The sequence below is a fragment of the Squalius cephalus genome, assembly GCF_949319135.1.
Source record: "Squalius cephalus genome assembly, chromosome: 23".
Lineage (NCBI taxonomy): Eukaryota > Metazoa > Chordata > Actinopteri > Cypriniformes > Leuciscidae > Squalius > Squalius cephalus.
In genome coordinates this window covers 15,167,996-15,184,487 of record NC_137144.1, presented here as the reverse complement: position 1 = coordinate 15,184,487, position 16,492 = coordinate 15,167,996, and the positions used below count along the sequence as shown (strand labels likewise).

Here is a 16,492-nt window from a genome sequence, read left to right as displayed (position 1 = left end):
CGAGGACAGACTGAATGTGGCCTTCAGGCGTTTGCGGTTCAACAGACTGGTAAATATAACAATGCATTCATCTGTACAATTCTCTATCGTACAATTACGAGGAGAAAGTTGTTCCATCATTTGTGTTGTCGTTGTGCTTTATAGCGCCACCCGCAGGAGAGAGTGAGAACTGCAAGTCAAAAGTCACTGATTCTTAATGTTTTTTTTTTTTTTTTTTTTTTTTTAAATATATCGGAGATTATACATTTGCACAAATGTAATATTTAATTTGATCTTATTTTCTTGTATTTGTTTGATCAAAATTACGACTTTTCATCATTATTATCCAAAAAAACGGTCTTCAGGGCATAATTTAAAAGTTAATAATATTACAATATTAAAATATATGTAAAAAAAAATACAAAACGTAAATGTTTGGGCGAAATAGACATCTGGCAATTTTTCTACGTGCTTTTATTATGAATTTCACCCAGAAGCGCAGACCGGAAATTTTCTTGACTGTGCGAATCATGTGACTCCAGACTCCTGTGCAGTAAACCCCCAAACAGACTGACCTAATGGCAGCTGACTGAAAACAGAAGTCTGTGTCGTTTCTATCAGGATGGCTGTGGATTCATTATCTCCTGATTGGGAGTTTGACCGCTTTGATGATGGATCTCAAAGTAAGTAACGCGTCTGATCGGGATGACATTAGGAATACAAATCTGAACAATATGTATAGATCCTGCAGCTAGCTGAGAAATGTTAGCCAGCTGTCAGATGACCAGGGAAAGTGGCCAAGTTCAAACACTCTGATTAGAAACACTGGTGTGGGCTTTATTGATTGCACAAACATTTGATAAGAAAGACTTTCACTTTCATTTGGAAGTGTCTTCACATCATTGTATTTGAGGTTTTGGTTTATTTTAATGCCAAAATATGTAATTCATTTAATTAGCCAGTGAATTCAGTGCTCAGAATATATATATTTTTTTCGTTCACATGATATTATTTAATTTAAGTTATGATTAAGTTAGATTTACATGCCAAAACTCTGAGTATAATACATGCTATAATATAATTATTTTGGTCTACACTGTAAAAAGTGAACAGTTGGATCAACTTAAAATAAATTACTTCAATTGGTAACACCTAAAGAAGTTAAGTTTTCTCAACTTAAATTATCACGTTTTTCATGATAAAACATGATAATTTAAGTTGAGAAAACTTAATTTCTTTAGGTGTTACCAATTGAAGTATTTTTTTTTTAAGTTGATCCAACTATTCACTTTTTACAGTGTATAACTGGGGAGGTCAAACTTTACAGACCTAAAGACCCAGATGGATAAAATAGCTATTTTTTATTTATTTTTTTTTAATTTTTTTATACAAGATATCACCTTATTGTAATGTCAGATAATGAGATTTCATCAAAGTTATACATGAATTTTGAACAATACCCGTTCTTATCTTAGGAGAACTTTGATTAACTTTCACTTCAAATGTTGACTACTGTATATATAAATATATACATACATTTTTAATTAAACAAATGCATGTTTTTTAGAATTTCCTTTCACCCAAATAAGGAAGGAAATCATTTGTAGCTTTTATTGCTGGTTTTGTGACTGTTGGTCTGTTGCATTTGGTTCCTTCCTGTGCAGAAATACACACAGAAGTGCAGGTCAAAAACTATGAGAAGTTTTTAGAAGAATATACCGCTCAGCTCCAGGGTATTGAAGAAGCCCTAGACGACTCTATCGGAGATGTATGGGACTTCACTCTGGATCCCATCGCTTTGAAGGTGTTGTGGAATTATTACATCTTCATATCAGGGATTATTTCTTGTTGAATTGCGTTTATTTAAGATCACTGTCTTTGCTCTTCCACACCAGCTCCTGCCGTATGAACAGTCCTCACTGTTGGAACTCATCAAGACAGAAAATAAGGTGTGCTAATTCTTGCTTCAACTGCAAAAGCTGGTGGACTGCAAATACTGAAGTGAAATTAGTGTATTATGAGTTTACCTGTTGCCTCTCTCTCTCTCTCTCTCTCTCCACTAGGTGCTTAATAAAGTCATCACAGTGTACGCAGCTCTTTGCAGTGAGGTTAAAAAACTGAAATATGAGGTAAGTTGGAGACTGGAGTAATAAATGGAAATAGTTCAAGAACATACAAAAAGGACGCATTAAATTGAGCAAAAGTAAAGACATGAAAATGTAACAAAAGATGTATTTTTCAGTTGAATAGAAAGTCCAAAGAACAGTATGTATCCTGAAAAAATATCAAGTTTCCACAGAAATATTAAGCAGCACAACTTCTTTCAGCATTGAAAATAATAAGAAATGTTTCTTGAGCAGCAAATCTGCATATTAGAATGATTTCTGAAGGATCATGTGATGATCAATGATGCTGAAAATTCAGTTTCGCATTACCGTAATAAATGACAAATTACATATAAATGTATTTATATGTATTACATATAAATTACAACAGAAAACAGTTATTTTAAACTGTAATAATATATCAAAATATTGCATTTTTGATCAATTAAATTGCAGCCTCAGTGGTGAGCATAAGAGACATATTTAAAAAAACGTTAAGAAAAATAATACCAGCACCAATCTTTTGAAAAGATGATTATAAAGTCAATTAATCTGATGTAAATTTAGCAAAGCTGATAATGTTTTTGTCTACTTTTAGGCTGAAACCAAGTTCTACAATGGCTTGTTGTATTATGGTGAAGGAGGTAACGATTGTTGTTTTGGTTTTTGCAGTTCATTTTGCATGCAAATCTTTTAAATTGAACATTATTCCCATTTTAGTTCAATAATCAATATATCTGAGTGGATATGAATTTTTTTTTTTAATTTGATTGAACTAACCTGTACCTTTTAATAATAATAAAAATGTATTGCATGACGCCATTTGAATTTGATGACTCCATTTGATTGGATTGCAGTGTCAGACACTAGTGTGGTGGAGGGAGAGTCTCAGATTCAGATGGGACGCTTCATTTCCTTCTTACAGGTTTGACATCATGATCTTTTTGCATTCAAAAGAAATTAAGAGCCCTAAACACATAGATTTATATATATATATATATTCTGTTTTTATGTAACAGGAGCTGTCTTGCTTTGTGTCGCGCTGCTTTGAGGTGGTGGTCAACATGGTTCACCAGCTGGCTGCTTTGTACAACAGCAGCAAGTGAGAAATATACAATATTTACTTATGTAGTGTCACATGAATGCCGTGTTGCTGAATTATAATTTTTTTATATCTCAGGGGTGCAACAAAAATCATTGAGTCCACAGGTGTACACTTTCAGGTAATTTTCATCTTCATGTGGTTCTTCACTGATACGTGACGTCTTGTATTGACGGTTTCTCTTTGTCTACAATCAGGCAGTGTATGAACATCTGGGAGAACTTCTGGTGGTCCTCATCACCCTGGATGAGATCATGGAGAACCATGCCACACTGAGGGAACACTGGAAGATGTATAAAAGGTGGAGTGGGACCATTTAGATGTTGGAATTAATGTGAATGAACTGAAGACTAAAAAAAGAAGGCATTTATGAAATGTGTTGGGGTTCTTGATGAAGAGATTTTTCTGTGTTGTTTTCTGAAGGTTATTGAAATCTGTCCATCATAACCCGGCTAAGTTTGCCATTCCAGAGGAGAAACTGAAGCCCTTTGAGAAACTCTTACTGAAGCTGGAGGGGCAGCTGTTGGACAGCATGATCTTTCAGGTCAACACCATTCAGTTTATTTTTGCATAGTAAAATAAAGTCTGTAGCTTTAGTTCACCTTTAATGCCAATATTACCCAGTAATTTTGTCTGATAAACACCATAACCAAGTGTTTTGTTCTTCCCAATATAACATACTTCTTAAATTTTGATGTTCATTAAAAACAAATATCCCCTCCGGACATCACTTTTGTGTGTGTGTGTGTGTGTGTGTTTGTGTGTGTGTGTGTGTGTGTGTGTGTTTGTGTTTGTGTTTGTGTTTGTGTGTGTGTTTGTGTTTGTTTATGTTAAATTTATGTTACTATTATTATAATTAATAAGTACACTTTTCTCAGTACACCTTATTGTATGTGTTGGGTGCATATGTGTACATATAAAAATTGTTTTACAAATATTTAATAATATAAAAAAGTACAGTATATATATATATATATATATATATATATATTTAGTACATGCACACACACACACACACACACATAAACATATACATATATGTGTACAGGTATATGTATATATATATATATATACACACACACGTATTATATAAACAAACTTTTTTATGTTAGATGCGATTAATCAATTTGACTGCACCAAAAAAAAATAAAAAAAAATAATAATAAAATATATATATATATATAGCACTAATATGTATACATTTATTTTAAAAATTATGATATCTTTCATATATCATTCACAAAGTTTCTATTGAATTATTGGTCACTGAAATGTCATTTTACAGATGTTAAATGTGTTGTGAATGTGTTAAAGTTTAAATAAATAAAATAATAGCGTGGATCAGGGATGAAGTCAAAACCTGGAAGACTAATTCGATACTTAAACTTTTTCTTCAACAACGTAAATTACACACACTCACACCCCAAACGCTCTTATCTAGTTACTTATTTGAAACCTACGCTTAAAAAAAACCAAAAACATTACAGCTTCAAAATTCGCGATTTCGATATGGGTGTGTGTAATTTATGTTGTAGAACAAAACATTCAAGTATGGTCAACTTATGTTTATCAAAAAACATTATTTCACTCATAGATTGAAAAAAAACCCATTGATAAAAACCCATAGGAAAATCTCAAGCGAAACACTGGCGAAATAAGTCTTCCAGGTTTTCACGTCATACCTATATTGGCTGTTGGTTAACAAGTGTTTTTTCCCGTTTTCATGCAGGCTTGTGTGGAGCAGAGGTTTGATAACCCAGAAGAAGGTGTATCAGTCTCTAAAAACAGTGCCTTTGCAGAGGAGTTTGCGTATAATATCAGAACCATTTTTGCCAACATTGAGTCAAAGCTTGGTTTGTATATGTTTTGAATTCCAGACGGCGTTAATGAGACTTTTTGTTTTAGCTATAAACAACTGACAACAGCCATGTGACTTGCAGGTGAGCCGTCAGAGATTGACCAGCGGGATAAGTATACGGGCGTATGTGGTCTCTTTGTGCTACACTTCCACATCTTTAGGGCAGTGGACAAGAAGATCTACAAATCCCTGATAGATGTGTGTAAAAAGGTGAGTACACTTAACTAGTGGGATTTATGCATGTGTAGATCTGCTTTATCAAAACTCTTTCCCTTCTCTAATCCTCCAGGTCCCTGCAGTGACATTAGCAGCTAATATAATCTGGTTTCCAGACACATTTCTGATAAACAAAGTCCCCGCGGCAGCTAAACTACTGGATAAGAAGAGCATCCAGAGCATCCGCAGCAGCAGAGATGCGTTCCTGCAGCAAAAGGCACAGACGCTAATGAAGTAAGACTTGTGATTTAGCCTCAACAATTCATTCATGGTCCGTGTATTTTATGCCATTATAAAGATTTAGGGTTAGCTTTCGAACCGGAGGAACCTTTTCATAGTCCCTACAACTAATGGTGGAAGTACCTGGGAATGATTTTAGTTTTAGGAATGCCTTTTTGAGGGAACTAAATTAGCTTCTACTTCAGAGTAGTGTCTAACCCAGCATAAAGGAACTATCAGTGACATAAGTGTATGCTGATTGGCTGTACGCACGCGAAACGCCAGCACCCACCATTTTTAAAGAAGCTGTGTACACATCAGCGCCGTCAAAATAAGTCACAACAACAAGCGCAACCTACTATCGGTGCGAATGCAATCAGGAAAATGGCCCTAGGGGAACATTTAGTTCTCTGGAACTGCCCTGGTGTCTAGTTCCTGTAACTAAGTTCCTTTAACTACCCGGTGCGAAAGCCCCATTGACTGATTATGTTCCTGTGTGCAGAGACATGCAGTCCTACTACATATTTGTGACCTCCTGGATGATGAAGATGGAGTCGATATTATCAAAAGAACCGAAACCAGAAAAACTGTCTGAGGACTTGAGCAACAGGTGTAATACATTTGTGCAGGTAGAGATTGAAGTTTTCTTCTTGTATGTTATTTTTGGGATTAAAAATGTTGTTAAAAGAGTTCTCACTATTAACTATGACTTTTGCCTCAATAAACTCCTAGTTACTGCTTATTAATAGTTAGTAAGGTAGTTGTTAAGTTTAGGTATTGGGTAGAATTAAGGGATGTAGAATAAGGCTTTATAAGTACTAATAAACAGCCAATATGCATGCTAATAAACAACTAGTTAATAGTAAGAATTGGACCCTAAACTAAAGTGTTACCCAGATGTGTCTGTGTTTCAACAGGGAATCCTGTACGCTTACAGCATCAGCACCATCATCAAGACCACTATGAATATGTACATGTCCATGCAGCGGCCCATGACCAAGACCTCGGTGAAGGCCCTGTGCCGATTGGTGGAGTTGTTAAAAGTGGGTTGATGAGTCATCAATATTTTTAACAGCAAATAATTTAACATATTTTTTAGGAACATTTTATTTTCATATGTGAGCAGTTTTAATATATACCGGCTGTTCTTCAATGGAGTGTGCACAATAATTTACACAAATAGTAACTTTTTTAACACTAATATTTAGGGCTGTCAAACGATTAATCGCGATTAATCGCATCCAAAATAAAAGTTTGTTTTTACATAATATATGTGTGTGTACGGTGTATAATTATTTTCTATATATAAATACACACACATGCATGTATATATTTAAGAAATATTTGCATGTATATACTGTGTATATATATTTATATTATATATAATTTATATTATATATAAATATTTTATATATAAATAACACATTTTCTTAAATATATGTGTGTATTTATATATAGAAAATAATTATACTCCGTACACACACATATATTATGTAAACACAAACTTTTATTTTGGATGTGATTAATCGCGATTAATCGTTTGACAGCCCTACTAATATTGTTTAAACACTAATATTGTGCACTACTAGTGTAGTACATTAGTTGTAGTTTTTGGACATAAGGTAGGGACACAATTTGGACAATATTTTATCTGTAGTGGTAGTGTTCACTACGTAACTAATATATTGACTGTGAAAAAATGTTGTGCACTATAAATCTAGTATATTGTAGTATGCACAATAACAGTAGTCTGCACTACAAATTTATTGCATTATTTCTAGTGCTCAGTTTAAACACTGATGTACTACCACTGTAGTACATTACTTGTAGTGTGCACACTAATTTGGAAACTAATAACGATATGCACTACAAATTTAGTACATAATTTTATACATTAATATTAGTGTTCACTACATATCTAGTATGATGGTTGTAGTGTTCACAAAAATGTCAACGTTAATAGTAGTGTGCACTATAAATCTAGTGTTTTGTAAGTGTAGAACAAAAATAGTAGTCCGCACTGCAAATTTAGCGCATTATTTGTAGAGCTCAACATTTTTTCAACACTAATATTGTGCACTACAAATTTAGTACATTACTTGTAGTGTGCACAAAAGTTTGGACACTAATGATGTGCACTAAAAATCTAGTATATAATTTTAGAAATGAATAGTAGTGTTGACTACTTATTAGTATGCTTAGTTTAGCCTACATAAAAATGTTGATACATTAGTAGTAGTCCGCATTATAAATCTAGTACATTTTAGTGTGCTCGATAATTGAGATGCTAATAATAGTCTGCACAAATTTAGTGCATTAGTTGTAGTACTCACAGTTTAAACGCTAATAGTGTGCACTAAAAATCTAGTATTTTGTAGTGCACGCAATCATTTGGAAACTAATAGGCACTACAAATTTAGAACAATTTTATTTTACGCATTAGTAGTAGTGTTCACTACATATCCAGTATGATTGTTGTAGTGTGCACAAAATTGTAAACACTAATAGTAGTGTGCACTATAAATCTAGTACATTTTAATCAGTTAAAAAACTATATTAGTAATGTACAGGCTGTCCTAGATGCCAAGTGTACACTAGGTAGTATGCAAGTTCCACTGTGCAGTGATATGTAGTGTGTACTAGTTCTAGTGTTCTAGCGTTCTTTAGGCTGTGTGCACTAGTTCTAGTTCACTAGGCAGTGTCCCCCATAAGTCAAGTACTCTACAGCAATTGTAGGGTGCATTACGGATCTGCTACACTAATGGTATTCTTCTAGGTTGTGTGAAGTGCACAGTGTTTATGTGTGTGTTTGTCAAGCACAGGCTGTGGAGCACACGTTCCACCGGCGCTCAGTGGTTGTAGCAGATTCTGTGTCTCACATCACGCAACAGCTGCAGTCTCAGGCTCTGGCCTCCATCTCTACTGCTAAGGTACAAACACAACCGTTTCACATACACCAGCTCTGTAGACCAGACATTCTAATGATTGGTTGTCGTCCTCATTCAGAAACGAGTGATCTCTGATAAGAAGTACAGTGAGCAGAGGCTGGACGTGCTGTCGGCTCTGGTTCTGGCTGAGAACACTCTGAACGGGCCCAGCACCAAAGAGAGGAGGCTGATAGTGTCTCTGGCTCTCAGTGTTGGCACTCAGATGGTGAGTATAAATCCACTGAGTGCTTTTGAATCAAATTAATGGCCAATTTGTGACATTTGCATATAAACTATTAAAATAAATATCGTTCTGAAGCCTTAAAGTTACTTCCAGTTTATTTAACTTTTTTATGTTTCAAAATGCCCATAGAGTTTATTTTCTCATTAATAAAAATATTTTATTAATTTGTTTATTAAATATCTTTTATTATTCAATTTTTTTGTTTTTGTTTTGTTTTGTTTGATGTTCTTTGTTTTGTTTGATGTTCTTTGTTTTGTTTGATGTTCATTGTTTTGTGTTTGTTTTGTTTGTTTGATGTTCATTACTTTTTTTTGTTTTTGTTTTATATTTGTTTTATGTTTCTTTGTTTTGTTTTGGGGGGGTTGTTTGATGTTAGTTGTTTTTGTTTTGTTTTTATGTTTTGTTTGTTTGTTCGTTGTTTTTGGTTTTGTTTTATGCATTGTTTTATTCTTTTTTTTTTTTTTTTTTTTGATGTTCGTTGTTTTGTTTTTATGTTAATTTTTTATTTTCGTTGTTTCTTTATTTATTTTATGCTTTTTTTTATATATATATATTTTGCTTGTTTGATGTTAATTTGTTTTTTTGTTCATTGCGTTTTTGTTTTTTGTTTTGCACAGAAAACCTTCAAGGATGAGGAGCTCCTGCCTTTACAGCTTGTGTTGAAAAAGCTGGACTTAATCAGTGAACTAAGAGAACGGTCAGCCTTGAATTTGTTCAACTAGTTATGATTAGCAGGAGCTGATTTTGAGTCTGTGACATCTGTGGTTGTGTTGTAAGTGCATGATGGGATATCGTCTCTCCTCAGAGTCAAAGTGCAATGCGACTGCAGTTTTCTGTACTGGCATCGAACTGTCTTCCCCATCTACCTGGATGACGTGTATGAAAACGCTGTGGATGCGGCCAGAATTCATGTAAAACGCATAACACTATCTATCCTTAATGCTCACTTAGATTTTTGGTGAAATTATTTTTTACATGGCATTTAAATATGTATATATTTTCTCTAGTACATGTTCAGTGCTCTCAGAGACTGTGTGCCCACCATGTTGCACGCCAAACACATGGAGTCATGTGATCAGCTACTGGAGTGTTATGACACTGAGATCATGGAAATCCTCAATGAGGTAAACGAAGTGCTGGATGCATGTTTTTTTGTAGTGTAATAAAAGATAATGAGGTCCCTCACCTGCTCCCATTCTACAATTGATGGCCATTTACTCACGATGCGATCCACTCAAATGGTGCAGAAACAATAAAACTGTTTAATTTGTTCTTATCTATGATAATTAAGCCATTTTAGGGAATGAGCATGATCAGCCACCTATTTTGGAGTGGAATCTGGGTTGGGGGAGACTATAATTTCTTACAGTAGTCATTTTTCTGATCTTTAGCACCTGCTAGACAAGCTGTGTAAGGAGATTGAGAAGGACCTGCGCTTGTCTGTGCACACACACCTCAAACTGGATGACCGAAATCCTTTCAAAGTGGGCATGAAGGATCTGGCACACTTTTTCTCTCTCAAGCCCATTCGCTTCTTCAACCGTTTCATCGACATCAAAGGTAGGGAATGAAAGACTGAATGCATGAGTCACACTAAATATATTTTATATAATGAGTTCTTTAAAGGGAACATATTCTGCATGTTTGTCTTTTGTCCCTGAAATGTACTTATATAATGTTAGTCAAGGTTTTTCGCATCAAAAACAGTCATAAACTAGTGTTTTTTTTAGTACTGTACCTTTAATACTGATAACTATAATTCAGGGAAAATTTGAGAGAATTTTTTTTACAAAATGTATTTTAAGCACTGCCAAAGTCAACTTGTTAAAATATTAATATATTTTTTTAAACAATATTATTGTTTACTGATATTATTGTTTTATTCTGTCTTTTCGAAAATAATGAGATTAATCCCAATTATAATTTTTTCTTGTTTTCTTGTCTTATTAAATTCTTTTTTTTTTTTTTTTACAGAAAATGTATTATTTAACAAAATGTATTTTTACATATTTAAGAATTTATTTTTAACAATAATTCATAGTAAAAAGATTTATTTAACATTAATCATGGGTTGAATTGTTTTATATTTAATTTTGTATAATTTTATAGAATTTAGTTAACTTAGTAAATAGCTTTAGTAAAGTGGAAAATATCAATGTTATTCTTAAATAAATACTATAATAAATATTTAAATAAATACTATAATATATACAGTGTATGTGTGTGTATATATATATATATATATATATATATATATATATATATATATATATATATATTAATAATGTATTTACATTTTTTGTGTATTATGTATTTGTGATTTAAAAACAATACCTTTATAGATGAAAATAAAGTGAAAAAGAGCCTTTCTCTTAGGTATAATGTCCTTGGTTATAATGTCATAACCTTGAGCTTTATCTCTGTCTTCTAAGCAAGATGTGTAAGATTTTATGATCAAGTCCCTTTGTTCCCTGCAGCCTATGTGACTCACTATCTAGACAAGACATTTTACAACTTGACGACTGTGGCTCTTCATGACTGGGCCACGTACAGTGAGATGAGGAATCTTGCCACACAGCGCTATGGTTTGGTCATGACTGAAGCCCATCTCCCCAGCCAGACTCTGGAACAGGTGTGTACCTCACTCCACGGATCAGCTCAAAAATGACATGTCGCATTCAGCCTCGCGTCACTTTTGGTGTCTTCTAGGGTCTGGACGTCCTTGAGATCATGAGGAACATTCACGTGTTCGTCTCCCGCTACCTCTACAACCTAAACAACCAGGCAAGACTTTACCTCTGAAGTTATCGGTCCACAGATGTACATTAGTTGATGTGTTAGTGTAAAACATGCTCTCCATTGTGTGTAGATCTTCATTGAGAGGACCAGCAACAACAAGCACTTAAATACCATTAACATCCGCCACATTGCCAACTCCATTCGCACTCATGGAACGGGTATCATGAACACAACGGTATGTAGAGATCCGTCTGTATTACGTGAACAGAAATATCTCATCATATTGATTAATGGTCGACCGAAATTGATTAGATTTTTTTTATCTTAGAGAGCAAAGTGGCTGATTTAAAGCCGATACAAATGATTTCAAACTATTTCATTTAAAGATGGTAAAAACGCATGCACACCATTTTCTGAAATTAAATTTAGATTTATTTTACATTTTTACTAAATCAGAAATAAATAATTCGCAGATTCATACAAATTTGTTTTTACTTTAAATTTACAATAAATTTCATTGCTTTTACATTCTCTCGCAATTATATATTTGGGTAATTATATTGTATAATTTGTGGGCATCAGGAAGCCGTTATCAATACGCAAATTTGTGATCCTTCGTTCTACCGCAGCAAGCCTGTCCCTTTAGGGGCTCCGTAGAATGCGTTCTTTGTCCGTGTCTATCCGAATAAGATATTCAGCTTTGGCCACATCCCTACTTTTTCATATACCATTTACTTTATTTATTTAACAGAGACGGTAAACTAATGACGATAGAAAATGAGAGCTCCAACTCTCAGGCACTGGTGTTCTCAGGGCTGTCAAAATAAAAGTCCAGCACACACCGTCAAAATAAAAGTCTGTTCCTGACATCTGCCAAACAGAAAAACGTATCGGCCTTAAAACATGTTAAATATCGGCTGATATATCGGTCGACCACTAGTATTGATGGTCTGAAGTATCTCTGCAGGTGAACTTCACGTATCAGTTCCTCCGCAAGAAATTCTACATTTTCAGTCAGTTCATGTATGATGAGCACATCAAATCCAGACTCATCAAAGACATCCGCTTCTTCAGGGAAACCAAGGATCAGACCGACCAAAAAGTATGTTGGTTTCCATTTGCATGTCATTTTTTCGTGTAGCAATATCAATTTTTTGAAGACGTGTTCTTCTGTTGGTGTCTGCTGTTTGAAGTACCCCTTTGAGCGAGCGGAGAAGTTCAACCGGGGCATCAGGAAGTTGGGTCTTACTCCTGATGGTCAGAGCTACCTGGACCAGTACAGACAGCTCATCAGTCAGATCGGTAAACTTTGTCTAAAGGTTTTTAAACGCATCTAGAACTAAATGATGGGTGAACTATCCCATGAGGTTTCTTTCATTCCCTCTCTTCTGCTTTCTTCCAGGCAATGCGATGGGCTATGTGCGCATGATTCGGTCAGGAGGGCTGCACTGCTGCAGTAGCGCTATTAGGTAGAGCATCACTTTCTACTACTACCATAGAGTGTAAAAAACTATGGACAGCCTGTCTCCGCTTCCTTCCACTGTAGAAAAATTAAGCCCAAATGTCCCAGAAACGATCGTTGCTGATTATGCCGAGTCTGCGCAGTAGTGACCGTGAGGTTCGAACATTTGAACATAGGTCTGCGTGATAAGAACTACCTAAAATTACAGAAACCATCTTCAGAAAAAAATGATTTGAAGTGTAATTGGATTGTTTAAATTTGGCTCATGTCCCTTTCAAATGCATAGAGAGGGTGGGGGTTATGACATATATTGGAGCCAGCCACCAGGGGGCGATCAAAATGTTTTGGCTTCATTTTTCAGGACATATGCGCGGCACACTTGACTACTACACTCAAATGTTATTTGACTGAGACATTCAGATCATAGTAATAATTGACTAATTGATTAATTCTAGATAAAGTCGTCTCACATGAAACTCAAGAGAATAAAATATTCATCTAGCATTCACACTGAGATGTCTTCCAGGTTTGTTCCTGATCTAGAGGACATTGTGAACTTTGAGGAGCTTGTGAAAGAGGAAGGTCTTTCTGAAGAGACGCAGAAGGCCGCCAGGTAATGTATATCATAACTCACTCAATCAGCGTCTCTGCCACGTGCTGGCTTTCACGCAACATGGGAACTTATTATATGGAATTAATAATTAATAAACAAATAATAAAACATAACAATTAAAAAATACTAAAACAATAATAATAATGCTAGTACTACTACTAATAATAATATTGATAATGATACTACTAATACTACATTAATAATAAATAAAGTTGTGATAATTTATTAATAATAATACTTAATAAATCATAACAAAAATAATACATAACAACAATATTAATAATAATTAAAACATACCAAAAATAACAATAAGAACATTTTTATAAAATAAAAATATTTTATATAATAATAATAATTATTATTATTAATAGTTTTTAGTATTTAATAGTTATTATTAATCTATAAATACTAAAACATGAATAATAATATATTTTCATATATACTATTAATAATATAAAATACTTAATAATAAATAATAAACATAACAATAATTTATAAATACTACAAATACTGAAATATAACAATGATGACAAGTAATTACATTAATAATAACAATAATAAATAATTAGTAATTCATTATAATAATGAAAACACCAATAATATTAACAATAAACAATTAGTTATTATTGTTTTTTTATATTTATTGGTTACACAGATAATAACAATCATTAAAATACGTAATTTCTACAGAATTAATAAATAATAAGGGTATGTTTACACAACAACAATGTACTAAAAAGTTTTTCCTTTGCGTGTTTCACGTACAGACGACAACATTGTCAAAACGATCCCGTTCACACGGATCCGCGAAAACGACTAAAAACACTGTATTATTCATGCCAGGCCAGTAGGTGGCGATGTCTATAACATGTAACGCGCATGACGTCACCATTTGCACAAATTCGTGTTTTTGTACTTTACACAGAGATGATAACGGTATCGTCTTCACAAACCCTTCAAAAGTTTAAAAAGATTTGTAAATGCCCCAATCATAAACATGACTGATCATTCAAACATACCAATAATAATAATTAGTAAATTATTAATTTAAAAAATAATCAATAAATATATATACTGAATATATATATATATATATTTTTTTATTTCAGCCAACTGGATTGTGTGCTTAGCGACCTGACTAGCAACTCAGCCGAAGGAACCGAGTACTTCAAGATGCTGGTGGGGGTTTTCGCACCCGAGTTTCGCAGTGTTAAGAACATGCACTTGAGGAACTTCTACATGATTGTTCCTCCTCTGGTGGGTCTTCAGATCTGTGAAAATGTGATGTGGCGATCTCTTGCAAACTGCAGCATCACGTGCATGACGCTCATTTCTCCTCTCCCTCGCAGACAGTCAATTTCGTGGAACACTCCATCGGCTGCAAAGAAAAACTAAACAAAAAGAACAAAGTGGGAGCTGCGTTTACAGACGATGGTTTCGCCATGGGTACGTGTTCATTACGCTTACGAACACCAATGGTATTTTATCTATGAACGATATATTCAAGGACCTTTCCCGTGTTTTCCAGGTGTCGCCTACATCCTGAAGCTTCTAGACCAGTATCAGGAGTTTGACTCCCTCCATTGGTTCCAGGCCGTGAGGGAAAAGTACGTGAAGGAAATGAACGCAGTAGTGAAGGAGCAGAACGTTCAGTCCACCAGCCAAGATGAGAAGCTCCTGCAGACCATGAACCTGACCCAGAAGAGACTGGACGTGTATTTGCAGGTGTGGGACTCGCATCTTCATGCTCTTCAACAATGATGGCCAATCGCTTTGTTTATTCACATCTTCTCTCCATTTGTAGGAGTTCGAGCTGCTTTATTTCTCTCTGAGCAGCGCTCGGATCTTCTTCAGGGCTGATAAAACAGCAGCCGAGGAGACCCAGGAGAAGAAGGACAGAGGTTGGTTAATGGATCCATGATCTCTAGAACATCTTGTAGTGACTTTTTGTGCCATAGACACTTATTTAAGCTCTCTTTACAGAGGAAGTTGCCAAAACGGGTCCCGGTTCCTCACCGATTGAGGGTGAACCAAGCGGCAAGTGAAACTACGAAGCGGCTTGAATGATATAAATCATGGAGGTTATAAACATTGATCCTCCAGCCACTATACTCTGTTGGAGTCTGTACAGCGTCTTAAACTCATTTTGGCGTTACGCCACCTGCACTCATTAGACTGGAACTGACTGTGGATTTGGACCAACTAGACCATATTTGTTTTATGCACCTACAATGACGTTCAACCGCTGTTTTGCAAGCATTATGTTTTTGATAATGACAAGCTCATGTAAATTTGAGAAATGTGATTGGTAGATGAAGGTATCTTAACATCCTCTTAAATATTAGGCATTTTTAGATGATACAACCACCATTTACCAATACAAAAATTCAAAAATGAATAATGAAATTTCTGAAAATTATTCAACCTCATGTCAAATTAAAATCTGTATTTTATTGTGTGGAACATTTTTTGGTCAATAGAGTGAAAGACAGTGGGGACTAATAAGGGTTATTTTGGACCCCATTTACTTTCATTATTAGAACAAAAATGGTTTTTCCACAAAAGAAAGGAAATTCATATAGGTTTGGAACAACATGAGGGTGAGTAAATGATGACAGACCTTTCATTTTTGGTATTTCAATGTTGACTTTCTTTTTTCTTGTCAAGAGTACTAATTTACTTTACTAATGCCCAAATCTTACGTCAACTCCATCATCTTTTGAAATGTGGCATTTATAATATAAAATGTTTAGTCAACTTGTGCAGCTTAAAATGTGTCCAAAAACACATACGTCCTTGAGCACTGTGATGGAGGAAGTTGAATTGCACTTGCCTTAAAGCTGCTTCTGCTGTCTTACAGTATTCATAGTGATCGGAAAGCACACTACACAGCAGTGACATTCCATCTGATTTTTCTTGTCTATTTTGACCGCTTGTAAGTAGTTTGTGTGCATTAACCTCATGGCATCTTTATTAAAATACTTGGAGGAAAAACAACAAACCGTCTGCTCATGTGAAACAGGAAAAG

The 16,492-nt window shown here is 34.6% G+C and overlaps 1 protein-coding gene across 1 annotated transcript; it reads left to right on the top strand.

The window, feature by feature from the left end:
- Window positions 1-517: 517 nt before the first annotated feature.
- On the top strand, window positions 518-16,237 carry washc4 (WASH complex subunit 4). The gene is made up of 33 exons (XM_079858628.1): window positions 518-662; window positions 1,644-1,783; window positions 1,875-1,928; window positions 2,043-2,108; window positions 2,683-2,728; window positions 2,942-3,009; window positions 3,104-3,186; window positions 3,265-3,307; window positions 3,384-3,487; window positions 3,610-3,730; window positions 4,916-5,039; window positions 5,127-5,254; window positions 5,334-5,494; window positions 5,982-6,108; window positions 6,397-6,522; window positions 8,302-8,409; window positions 8,486-8,632; window positions 9,268-9,347; window positions 9,456-9,561; window positions 9,658-9,774; window positions 10,042-10,210; window positions 11,128-11,282; window positions 11,360-11,434; window positions 11,520-11,624; window positions 12,357-12,491; window positions 12,583-12,691; window positions 12,792-12,858; window positions 13,378-13,464; window positions 14,574-14,721; window positions 14,814-14,910; window positions 14,993-15,189; window positions 15,269-15,365; window positions 15,448-16,237. The coding sequence occupies exons 1-33, from the start codon at window positions 602-604 to the stop codon at window positions 15,507-15,509; spliced, it is 3,513 nt and encodes a 1,170-aa protein (XP_079714754.1). The 5' UTR covers window positions 518-601; the 3' UTR covers window positions 15,510-16,237.
- The last annotated feature ends 255 nt before the right edge of the window (window positions 16,238-16,492 follow it).